The sequence below is a fragment of the Sinocyclocheilus anshuiensis genome, unplaced genomic scaffold (genome assembly GCF_001515605.1).
Source record: "Sinocyclocheilus anshuiensis isolate Anshui unplaced genomic scaffold, SAMN03320099.WGS_v1.1 scaffold300, whole genome shotgun sequence".
In the NCBI taxonomy this organism is placed as follows: domain Eukaryota; kingdom Metazoa; phylum Chordata; class Actinopteri; order Cypriniformes; family Cyprinidae; genus Sinocyclocheilus; species Sinocyclocheilus anshuiensis.
The window spans coordinates 853,598-866,175 of record NW_015557379.1 but is presented as its reverse complement, the minus strand read 5'-3'; the positions used below and the strand labels follow the sequence as shown (position 1 = coordinate 866,175).

The following is a 12,578-nucleotide window of genomic DNA, read 5'->3' as shown; positions in this document are numbered from 1 at the left end:
GGTTCAACTGTAAAGTTACGAAGCTACGAGAATACTTTTTTGCGCAAAGAAAACAAAAATAACGACTTTATTCGTTATTACGCCGGATCTGGGTCAGCGCCGCCACACGCTCGCGTCATGATACTGTCGTGAACGCGCATCCACAAGTGACGCAGTGGAGACGAAAATGTGGAATAAAGTGTTATTTTTGTTTTCTTTGCGCAAAAAACTATTCTCGTAGCTTCGTAACTTTACAGTTGAACCACTGATGTCACACGGACTACTTTGTCGATCATCTTGGTACTTTTCTGGACCTTGAACGTGGTAGTTACCTTGCTGTCTATGGGAGGGTCAGACAGCTCTCAGATTTCATCAAAAATATCTTAAATTGTGTTCCGAAGATTAACGAAGGTCTTACGGGTTTGGAACAACACGAGGGTGAGTAATTAATGACAGAATTTTCATTTTTGGGCGAACTAACCCTTTAAGTCACTTCAGATAAAAGCAACTGATAAATTAATCATTTTAGATCCATTTATTGAGTTGCAAAAATTAACAAAGTATCAGTTCATATCATTCTTGTAAAAAATGTTTAAATAACATGTAAAAAGTAAAAAAAATTCTGCAATAAATGGCAAATGCGTGTTGAATGTGTAAACCTCTGTTTGTGGAAGAGTGAGTCTGTAATCTGTGTTTAAAACTCAAGTGTGTGAGTTATGAGGTCTAATCAACATTAAGTCCATTTGCATGTTTTCATAAGTAAATAAATAAAGTAGTCTTTGTTAACATGCGTAGAGGACCAGAAGAGTTGGAGATGTTCATTCTGGCCTAGTGCTCCTCCAGATGGAAATCTGCAGTGTCTGGATTATTATGCAACATCAACAACGTCCTAAACATTGACAAAACATAAAACAACGCAATTGTGTAACAATTCACCCATGAGAAAAGTATAATGACTTCCATGATAGAAACACTTTTGCCATTTTTATTTTCATTGTATATATTCCTATTGTTTGGCCTCAAAAATAAAACATGTAACTAATTATCTTCCAGTGTAAACTTTTGTACACTTTCTATACTTTAGCAATACTGCCATCTATTGGTTTCAGGTGTCGCTGGATTATGTGCATTTTTGCTTTGTTTTCAATGGGAATTTATTCTAATCAATTCTTTATTGTAAAATATTGTTAATAATTACATCATTTTATAAATAGTAGATGGCCTTGATTTAAAAACATCCAATCAGTATATTGTTTATATAAAATGCATTTATTTAAAAAGAATATAAATTAATTTTTAAACATGAAGGTCATGATTTTTCTAAAATAAATACGTTTGGCAATATTACCATCTACTGGTTTTAGGTGGTACTGTCGCTTGGTTATGTGCAATTTGTCTTGATTTTACACATTTTGGAATTTATTCTAGTATTTCTACATTATAAACAAATACTTTTTAATGGCTAGGTTATTTTACAAATAGAAGACTGTCAGATTTTAAAATATTATATTCATATATTGTTTATATAAAATATGTAAAAATGTATGTAAAAATATATCATAAATTAAATAAAATGTATGAATGTAATGTTTACCTTAAAATAACACAAGAAATACTCAGATAATCACATCATCTTGATTTAGAAAAAAATATATTGTTTACATAAAAAGCGTTTATGTAAATACAATGTAAATAACAAAAATAATTATGAATAAAATAGTTTATATTTTATTAAAACTCTATTGGCATGTTTATGAAATAAATACATATTTAATTTAATTTTACAAAGAAATTTCCTCCGGAAGTACAGTAAACACATTTTAACCGGAAAAAGAAGCTGCGTACAGTCTCTGCAGCACATGTGAATGTTGTGGTTCATAGATGTCAACTGTAGGCAGCAATAAAGTTGCTATGGTTGGAAGCCCGTTTATATGGTAAATGCTTTTATTTGCCTTCAAGTGCTCCCTTTAAATACAGCACTTGAGTGGCGATGGCTGTGGGTTGCTTTAGTAAGAGTCTTTCATGTGCAGGCAGGCAGCTGCTGAATGGGACACTGTTCAGGTCAATCACAACACACGCAGGAGTCTTTAGAGGATCAGTATGCAGATGTCCAGCCATTCACAGGACTGTTAACAGCACAATACCACACGCTCAACGAGCCTTTCACACATCCCAGTCTGTGATGGTCACTAAAATACTGTCTGTGGAGGAGATCTTCAACAAGAAGTCTTTACATGACTATCTGAAGAAGAAGGAAATGCAGTATAACACATGTCTGCAGTCCCTCAATACACTGGATGATGAGGATGTGAAAATGAAAAGGACTGACCTCTCTGTGCTTGGGCCTTTGGTCCAGAAAATCAGAGAGTTAGAGGAGAAACAGAAGGAGTTGGAGGACACGCAGGACTTGTTGACCGGTAGTTAAGTGGGGAAGTGAATGAAAAGTTCTGTAGGGTGGCATTTCATTTGCATCTGTGTCTCATTTCAGATCATGACCCAGAATTACTTGAGCTTGCAGAGTCAGAGAAGAAAGCCTGTCTAGCAGCCATTCAAGATCTCAAACAAAAGGTGAGGTGTGAAAGACTCTCGTTAACATTTCAGTCAGCTTTATTAAATAAATGACCCTTGTTGATTGTCATACAGACATGGTATGCCAAGGAATAAAATCAATAACACGTATACACTTACAGATTTTATGGCTGAATTTCTCGTATCCATGGCATATTTTTATTCCAATTTTTCTTTTTAAGAAAATGAAGCCGTTTAAGGATCATAATTATTTTTTATTTGTATTATTATTATTTATTTTATATTTTATTATTATTTATTATCAAGTAAATTAGCATGAAGTAAAATAATATATTAAACAAATATTTAATACTAATAATACAATTATTATTTTTATGATGTTGATTATTAATTAATTATTAACATTAACATATATGTAATATATAAAATTACATTAAATTCTGTTATTAATATATTAGTGTAATATATGATAAATTATCAAGTGAATGTACATGAACTAGAAATGAATATATAACATTTAATATTATATGTGTAATATTAATATTGTATGTTATTATTGTGTGTGTGTGTGTGTGTGTGCGTGTGTGTGTGTATATATATATATATATATATATATATTCACAGACAGTTATTATTTATTTATTATAAAAATGAATATATTGTTACAAATTATCACCTACATGTATACACATTTCAAATACAATTAATTATAATTAATATCATATTTAATAATAATAATTTAATTATCATAATGTTATTGATGTTATTTAATATATATATTAATATAATATAATATTCATATAATTATATGATTTTAATTATTTAAGGCAGTAGTAACGATTTAGTAAGTTGTTAATAATATACTATAATTTAAAAATTAATGCATTACAAATTATTGTCAACCAATATACACTAGTCAACATTTGAAGTGGATCAAATCCTTTCATCAAAGTTGTCCTAAAACCAAAATGCGTTCTTGTCTTAGGACAACTTTGATTAACTTTTTTGATCCACTTCAAATGTTGACTACTGTATATGAAATTAATATAATATTTAATATTAGCAATAATAATATAAATTTTGTTGTAATGTTAATAATGTTATGAATATAATATAAATATCTAAATTATGCTAACCGAATTATTAAATTAAGGCAGTACAATAAGTAGTAGCAATTTAGTAAATCAAACAAAGTAAAAATGTGCGATTAATCGCGATTAAATAAAAGTTTTTGTTTACATAATATATGTGTGTGTACTGTGTATCTTGTACTATGTATATATAAAGACACACACATACAGCATATATTTTGAAAATATTGACATGTATATATTTATGTTCATATAAATTATATAATATATAAATATATTTAATATATGAACGTAACATATTTTTCTTAAATATATACATGCATGTGTGTGTATTTATATATATATATACATAATAAATATACACAGTACACACACATATATTATGTAAACAAAAACTTTTATTTTGGATGCGATTAATCGCGATTAATCGTTTGACCGCACTAAAAAATATTAAATGAAATGTTGTAAAAACAATATTATTATGTAGTAAGTTTAAATGCAATGAAAATAGCCACTCAAAGCTGTGTTCTGTTTTTCAGATTTTATCTCTTCTGGTCCCAGAGGAGGAATCAGACATGAGTGACCTGGTCTTAGAGGTCACCGCTGGGGTCGGAGGTCAAGAAGCCATGCTCTGTACCACAGAGATCTTCGAGATGTATCAGAACTTCGCTGCTTTCCATGGCTGAGGCTTCGACATCCTGGAGGTCACATCTAGTGAACTAGGTTGACAAATTTGTCTATTCCTATCCTCTATAAATGCTTAATAATAATATCTGCTTGGGCGCAGTTGTGTCAGGGATTGCATTGGTTGTCTTCATGTGTCTTGACCCTTCATTTCCAGTGGCGTATGTGGTTTGTTTAGGGGGTATCAGACGTGCAGCAGCCAGTATCAGTGGTCCGCTCAGCTATAAAAAGTTCAAGCTTGAAGCTGGAGTCCATTGTGTCCAGAGGGTCCAGAAAACAGAAAGTAAAGGTCGCATACACACCAGCACCATGACGGTGGCCATACTTCCCCAGCCCACTGAGGTACACAAAACTACAGCTCTAACAGAGGTTCAGAAATGGATGATAGATTAGGTGTTTTTATTAAAAATAGCCAGTATTCAGGTATGTGTGGTTATACATCGTATCGCACTCTCTCTTTAACCGCACAGATCTCATTTACCATCAACCCTAAAGATCTGAGGATGGAGACGAAGAGAGCCAGTGGTGCAGGAGGACAGCATGTCAACACCACCGACAGCGCCGTGAGGATCGTCCATCTGCCCACAGGTCAGCAGGACATCAGAGTGACTTGGCACGTCCTGATTTTGCTGAGTTAGATGTGTTCCTAGGTCAACATATTTTGTTGACCCTGGAACAACCTTTTAAAGGGGTCATATGATGTTGCTAAAAAGAACATTATTTTGTGTATTTGGTGTAATGAAATGTGTTTATGCGGTTTAAGGTTAAAAAAAACACATTATTTTCCACATACTGTACATTATTGTTTCTCCTCTATGCCCCGCCTTTCTGAAACGCGTCGATTTTTACAAAGCTCATCGGCGAGCTTGTAACACTCCAAAGAGAAAGGAAAAATTGAAATCGCATCATATGACCCCTTTAATCCAAACAAATTAGTCTTGACCATATCCCTACACTTAAACCTAAACTTAACCATTAGTAATCCCTAAAGTCAGAGGAAATTATAGATGAATGACACTAATGTACGAGCACCAAACACTGATTGTAAACCTAAACTTCACAAAAACTATAAACTGGTTCTTCAAATCTGATTGGTTAATCACAATGTTGTTCCAGGGTCAACAAAGATGTTGATCCAGGAACATGTTCGTACCTGGTAAAATCAGGTTCTGCGAGTGACTTATTTAATGGAAATATTATAGTGTAAATATCTCTTTAATATTTAATACTGTTGTGTTTTATCTATATATACTGTATATATCTTTACATTTAAATAAGTTAGCGTTTATTTGATCTAAAATACAGTAAGTAGAGTAATATTGTGAAATGTTATTACAATTTAAAATAACTGTTTTCTATTTGAATATATTTTAAAATATCATTTATTTCTGTGATGCAAAGCTGAATTTTCAGCATCATTACTCCAGTCTTCAATGTCACATGATCCTTCAGAAATCATTCTAATATGCTGATTTGCTGCTCAGTTATTGGCAGTTATTATTGGTGCTCAATTATTAATAATGGTTCTTATTATATTCGGTGTTGAAAACAGTTTTGCTGAAAATTCAGCTTTGCATCGCAGGAATAAATTACATTTGAACATATATTCTTATAAAAAACAGTTATTTCAAATTCTAATAATATTTCACAATTATTGTATTTTTGATCAAATAAATACAGCCTTGGTGGACATAAGAGAATTATAAAAAAAACATTTAAAAATTATAATTATGCCAAACTGTTGACCAGTATTGTGTGTAGATAGATAGATAGATAGATAGATAGATAGATAGATAGACATTCTATTAATTAAAATCATTTTCTAGGCATTTCTCATGTCCTGCAGGTCACTGGGAGTGAGACGTCTCTTTTGTTGTAATTTCAGGCACCGTGGCTGAATGTCAGCAGGAACGCTCTCAGATCAAGAACAAAGAGACAACCATGACGTTACTGCGAGCCAAACTCTACAGCGCCCGGCTGGAGGAGGAGACCAGTAAGAGATACCAGGCTCGAAAACTACAGGTATGTTAATTAATGCATTTAACATGAAATCAATATTGACCTTATTTACTTTCTGAAATAACTTTCCTGTGAATGATTCATCAGTGTGCATTATTTTTGAATAACATGCACTGATGAATCATTCACAGGAAAGTTAATAAAATAGAAATCTTTATAGTCTTTTAGCAAAATATAACCTTGCTCTTCCTCTGAAATAACTTCATGATCCAGTAAATTTCCGCCCTTCATTTAGTTTCTTGAAATATCCTGTTTTTCCTGGATACGTGTTAGATTGGGTTGTGAACAACAATTCACATTGATTTTAACTTTATTAATGTACAGCACAAGACTGTGACTGTGTCTAATATCAGATATAATTGTTTTTGCTAATATTATCAGTGTTGGGGAAAGTTACTTTTAAAAGTAATGCATTACAATATTGCGTTACTCCATAAAAAAGTAACTAATTACGTTACTTAGTTACTTTTTATGGAAAGTAATGCGTTACGTTACTTTTGCGTTACTTTTTAAATCTGGACAGGGCTTGCTTGTTTGTTTTTAAAATAAAAAAAGTTTTATTTTTGGCAAATATAAAAGCCTTTTCACACCAAAAGTGAAATGAATAAGCCTCAGGCTGAAGGGAAAGTAAATTTACGTCCGTACAGTAGAATGCAGAAGAAGACATTTCAACACACTTCAGCAATAAAAAAGACACACGAATGTTTGTCTAGAGTAATTTGTGCTTATTAGTACGGTTGAACTGGATCATCGAAGGTCAGAAGCGAAGACATTGGTTAATAGAATGGGATTAAATACATAAAGGATATTTGTGTTGTTTAACATTTAATTATTGCAGGTTTGCGTCATATTCTGAGTTGCATTATTTTTATTCATTTTGAGGAATACTGAATCTGTGTTTTATTTGAAACTTATTTGTGTACTTATGTGTACTTATTTGAAAAATGTAACTCAGATATTCTCTTGTAAATTAAAAAGTAATGCGTTACTTTACTAGTTACTTGAAAAAAGTAATCGGATTACGTAACTCGCGTTACTTGTAATATATTACCCTCAACACTGGTGGTGTGAAATGCTTTTGGTGGGCTGTTCGTTTTGTTTTCTGTTCAGCCAGTTTGACTTTGACTTTTCCAACTGTTTGAGATTTTTTTTTAAAATAATTTTGTAGCGTTTTAACTCATAAAGAGCATTGTGCATAACATTGAGCTGAATATAACATACATTTTGGTGGGCTGTTCGTTTTGTTTTCTGTTCAGCCAGTTTGACTTTTCCAACTGTTTGAGATTTTTTTTTTTAATCATTTTGTAGCGTTTTAACTCATAAAGAGCATTGTGCATAACATGTTCACATTTAGAGCTGAATATAACATACATAAAGTAATGTTTCATTACTTTCTTAGACCTGGAAATCACATACAATCACAGGATTCCCTAATATTGCCAGTATTTTAAATCACAGCTTTTAAAATCCTCGATTAAGCCGACGACACAACACTTTTAAAGTCCATCTTTATTGACATTTTTTCAAAAATACGCTTTTTCCCCGAAGCGCGCCTTTCATTGGGTGGCGCTCTTTATGCACGATGACGTCTCGGTTGTATGTGCGTCATGACGTCACTTGAGACGTTCGCCCAGCGCTTTCATTGGCTGCCGGTCGTTTAAAGGTATTCACCTGCGCTCTGATTGGCTAGAAGCTTTGGTCGCCAAATTTCAAATGCATTTGCAGGTGGCGCTTTTCCCCCAAACTCACTAACCATTGTGTTGCCGCTTAAATGCTTGAGCTGCTACTGCAACAGCGACCAGGACACGTCTCTAAGGACATATAAGGAATACATAAAAGTGCTTTTATATTTTAGAGGTAAGATAATGCTGTTTTAATGTTCGGGAGCTTTTAAAGAGGATTTAAAATCAAAAGATATTCGATGTCCGGCCATGTTCGCGTTTCCCTGTATGTGAACGTCTCAGATTTGGGTTTAATATTGCATTTTTGTTAAATATAATATAGCTATATATATTCTGGAAAGCATTCCAAGAAACTACATGAGCAATTTATTGCAAGAACATAGATTTTAAGTTGTATTTTTACGCTAGTACGTGGTGTGTCACGTTAACGTTAGCCACGTCAGGAATGTAACGTACGTAACGTTACTTGGGCGCGCCAAATGAAAAACACTAATAAATCACATAAAAACAAATGCATCACCTGAGTAACACTTAAACACATTGAATATTAGGGAATAACAAGTATGTATTTTGACATGTATTATGAGTGTGTTTTAATACTGAAGTTCTAATGTTTAAAACGAGAAGTCCGGCTAATGTTCTTTGGTTTGAGCCTAACACAGTGGGTGGATCAACTTGGATTTTGTGCGTTTATGTAATTCTTTATATTGATGTAAGTTATTAGACACGTAAAACATCAAGAGAGTCAGCAATTTGTTAATGCATTTCCAGTAAGTTATATCCTCATGTACTGTTAGTACATATTATAAATAATAGTCTGGCCTATGTGGATTTATGTAAAATGCTTATGTTACTACTGATATATAACCTGGATCAACAATTTGTGTAAACATTAACATGGCATATTTCTCCTTTCCTCTAGTTTACCGTGTCTGGAACGGCCTCAATATGAAGTGTCCAAGCTACAGTGACGATTCAACAGTTTTATGCCACATGGAGAAAGCCGAAACAGACCTCGGTGAGGTGAAGGGCCACAGGGATTCGCCACGGAAATCAGCCCCGCGCTCCCCTGTGGTGCCCAACATCTCCACCCCTGTGGAGACCAGAAGCAAAGGCCCCCACAATAAAGAAAACTACCAGAATAAGCGTCATTCTCTAGACGTGGCATCAGAAGATGAGGTGATTATCAGCAGTAGCGGCCTAACCGAGGACAGCGGCTACCTTTCCCTCCAAAACAGCCAGGTGGATCACGGGGACGTGGATGGCGTGGACTCTCTGGAGAGGAGTGAAGAGAAATGTGTGTCCTCTCAATCCTTGGCCGTGGAGTGTCATTCTGCACCCTGTCTGCCCGTGTTGAAGTTTCAGGAGGAGGTGTGCAGAGAGCTGGCTAAAGGCTTTCAAAAGAGCAAAAGTTACGACTGGACCGTCGTCGATAAGGTTGCTGAGAACTACGGCCTGAATAATGTGATCGGTGGGAAGATGGGACGGCAGTTTGTGGACGTCCTCTGCGGCCTGTTGAGGAAAGACATGAGGCATGTCCTTGCCAGGATATTGGGCCTGTTGGGAGATTGCGACTTAGTAAGGTAACATCCGGTTTAGTTTTGTTATTTCTTCTGTGATTTGATCTGAATCTCACTCTGATGTGAATCAGAATGACTGACTGTTTTTGGTCTTTTGCAGCTGTAGAAAAGTGAGCCGGACGTGGCGCAAAATCATTTGTGAAGATCAGGTGGCCCTTCGGCGCTGCAGAGAAGCAGAAAGAACGTTAAGGGTAAGAGACTTTATAGAACGGCAAAACTGGAGCAATTCATCTGTGTGCAGTTTTATTAAAACTTTAAAGGGTTAGTCCACCAAAAAAAAGGAAATTCTGTCATTTACTCACACTCATGTCATTCCAAACGCTTATGACGTTCTTGTGCAGAACACAAAAGAAGATATTTTGAAGAATGTTTGTAACCAGTTTCAGTTTTTTTTTAATGCAATGGAACCTGAAACTTGTTGATTACGAACAGTCTACAAAATACCATCTTTTATGTTCCACAGAAGAAAGTAAGTCATGGGTTTGGAACAACATGAGGGTGAGTGAATATTCAGAATTTGACTTTTGAATTTGAATTTTTGGGTGGACTGTAGAGTTCACAAAATCATGGAAAATATTGAGGAATTTTGTGTAGACGGGGTTTCTGTGGGTCTTAAAGTCTTTATTCATTATCAGTTCACCTATCAACAAATGTAGATATCTTAAATTGTGTTCCGAAGATGAACGAAGGTCTTACAGGTTTAAAACGACATGCGGGTGAGTAATTAATGACAGAATTTTCATTTTTGGGTGAACTAACGCTTTAATGGTCTAAATCTGACCCAAATGTCTTGGATTCCTAAAGTCATGAATTAAATGCTGCACACACTGCAAAAAAATCAATAACTCCAGTATTCATGTCTTCAAAGTTCAAATCTCTAAACATCCTTAAATTATTTGGAGATGGAGAAATGAACATAATAGGTCTCGTTTTTTGAAAAATTAAACAAGTTTCTGCTTGAAACAAGAACCATGTTTGCCAATGAGGTATAAACTTTTTTTTTTTCATACTTCATTGGCATACGTTTGTTCTTGATGTAGTCATAAACATAGTTTTTGAATGTTTCCTGAGAAATGAAGACTAAAGTGTTTTTTTCCCCCCTCCCAAATACACTAATTAATGATCTGTCCAAAATATTTTCAAACTTTGAAGTGTTGCTAATGCAACGCAGTGTGTGCTTTTTAAAAGAACATTGAATTGTGGTCCCTTGGTCTTAAATTTGTTCATAAACCCTGGTAGAAAAGCGTGCTTATTTGTAGTTCAGAAGGGAAGGAAACCTTAGAATTGTTGTTTGATATTTTCTAGTTCTAATAGCGTTCGTCTGTTGCTTTCAGGACTCTGCTCGCTCCGCGTGCTCATTATCACGAGATATAATATAACTTATTTCTGTTAGATGCCAAGGAAAAATTTCTCATTTTCATTTAGTGATTGATTTCTCATTTTCATTTAGTGATTGATTTATCATTTTCATTAACTTAATCATTCTAAAATAACTAAAAACTAAAATAAAAACTATATAGAAAAATAAAAAATTAAAATAACAAAATTACTAAAACTTTAAGTAAAATAAAAACAAAAACAGAAAATATAAAACTAAAAAATAACTCCAGTATTCATGTCTTCAAAGTTCAAATCTCTAAACATCCTTAAATTATTTGGAGATGGAGAAATGAACATAATAGGTCTCGTTTTTTGAAAAATTAAACAAGTTTCTGCTTGAAACAAGAACCATGTTTGCCAATGAGGTATAAACTTTTTTTTTTTCATACTTCATTGGCATACGTTTGTTCTTGATGTAGTCATAAACATAGTTTTTGAATGTTTCCTGAGAAATGAAGACTAAAGTGTTTTTTTCCCCCCTCCCAAATACACTAATTAATGATCTGTCCAAAATATTTTCAAACTTTGAAGTGTTGCTAATGCAACGCAGTGTGTGCTTTTTAAAAGAACATTGAATTGTGGTCCCTTGGTCTTAAATTTGTTCATAAACCCTGGTAGAAAAGCGTGCTTATTTGTAGTTCAGAAGGGAAGGAAACCTTAGAATTGTTGTTTGATATTTTCTAGTTCTAATAGCGTTCGTCTGTTGCTTTCAGGACTCTGCTCGCTCCGCGTGCTCATTATCACGAGACTTCACCTTGAGCAGGGTGGTGTTCTCCTGCATGCAGACCGTCGCCTCTACGCCCGTTCACAAGGCCGTTAAGAAGCCGCAGTGCCAGACGGGTGGAGCGCAAAACGCATCCAAGTCAAGTCGCTTCCAGCAGTTTCATGAGGTAAAGCAGGAATCTCCCAATAACACCAGATTGTGTCGGTATTCACTGATACACGCATGATTTTATATAATAGTTGCGTGTGGTTGGCAGCTGATTTTAATGGTGTTGTGCTCTTCTAGGTTGCCCAGTCGCTCAAACAGGATGAATCTCTACGATCGTGTATCCTCTGCGGCTTTGCAGCACGGTACGACGCAGCCATGAAGAAGGCTGTGTGCTCACGCACCAGCTGTGCTTTTGAGTTTTGCACACTGTGTCAATCAGCGTTCCACAGCTCTGCGCCGTGCCGCAATACCATCCGGACCTTCTCCACTTCACAGAAAACACTCCTCGCCGGCTCGGCTCGAAGCAAACGCAACATCCGTCGCCTCTGAGCACCAGACCGGAAAATTTTACAAGAGCTACCTTTAGGTTCTTAATTGTTTTGAAAGACTTTTATAACAAAAAAAAAAAAAAAAAGAGTGTTTTATCATCTTCCTAAATGTGAAGTGAATTTGGCCACATTTGTGGCTGCTGCACAAAGTGAAAAACTACAATCATTCTCTACGCCAAAAAAAAAAGAGACTTGAGGTTAAACAGCCTCTTCAGTATTGTAAATGTTTTATAAGATTTTATAAAAATTGTAAATGTTTTATTGATGAAATGATCAATTCTTGTCTGTCTTATCACAGAAATTGTACATATTTAAATGGTTGAATAAAGCCTTTGTATATTTTTAAACTTTGCTTCTTTATTGAATGCCAATAT

The 12,578-nt window shown here is 34.5% G+C and overlaps 1 protein-coding gene and 1 pseudogene across 1 annotated transcript; both read left to right on the top strand.

The window, feature by feature from the left end:
- The first annotated feature begins 1,821 nt into the window (after positions 1-1,821).
- Positions 1,822-8,163, top strand: LOC107679134 (peptide chain release factor 1-like, mitochondrial; annotated as a pseudogene).
- On the top strand, positions 8,006-12,309 carry LOC107679190 (F-box only protein 5-like). The gene is made up of 5 exons (XM_016474706.1): positions 8,006-8,159; positions 8,907-9,567; positions 9,665-9,755; positions 11,658-11,834; positions 11,954-12,309. Exons 2-5 carry the CDS (start codon positions 8,933-8,935, stop codon positions 12,203-12,205), a joined length of 1,155 nt encoding a protein of 384 aa, XP_016330192.1. The 5' UTR covers positions 8,006-8,159; positions 8,907-8,932; the 3' UTR covers positions 12,206-12,309.
- The last annotated feature ends 269 nt before the right edge of the window (positions 12,310-12,578 follow it).

Bases quoted from the DNA above. Each gene is read 5' to 3' on its own strand.
- LOC107679190 (XM_016474706.1), top strand. From the start codon at position 8,933: ATGAAGTGTCCAAGCTACAGTGACGATTCAACAGTTTTATGCCACATG. The intron at 9,568-9,664 runs GTAACATCCGGT...GGTCTTTTGCAG, and splicing joins GGAGATTGCGACTTAGTAAG to CTGTAGAAAAGTGAGCCGGA. The intron at 11,835-11,953 runs GTAAAGCAGGAA...GTGCTCTTCTAG, and splicing joins GCTTCCAGCAGTTTCATGAG to GTTGCCCAGTCGCTCAAACA.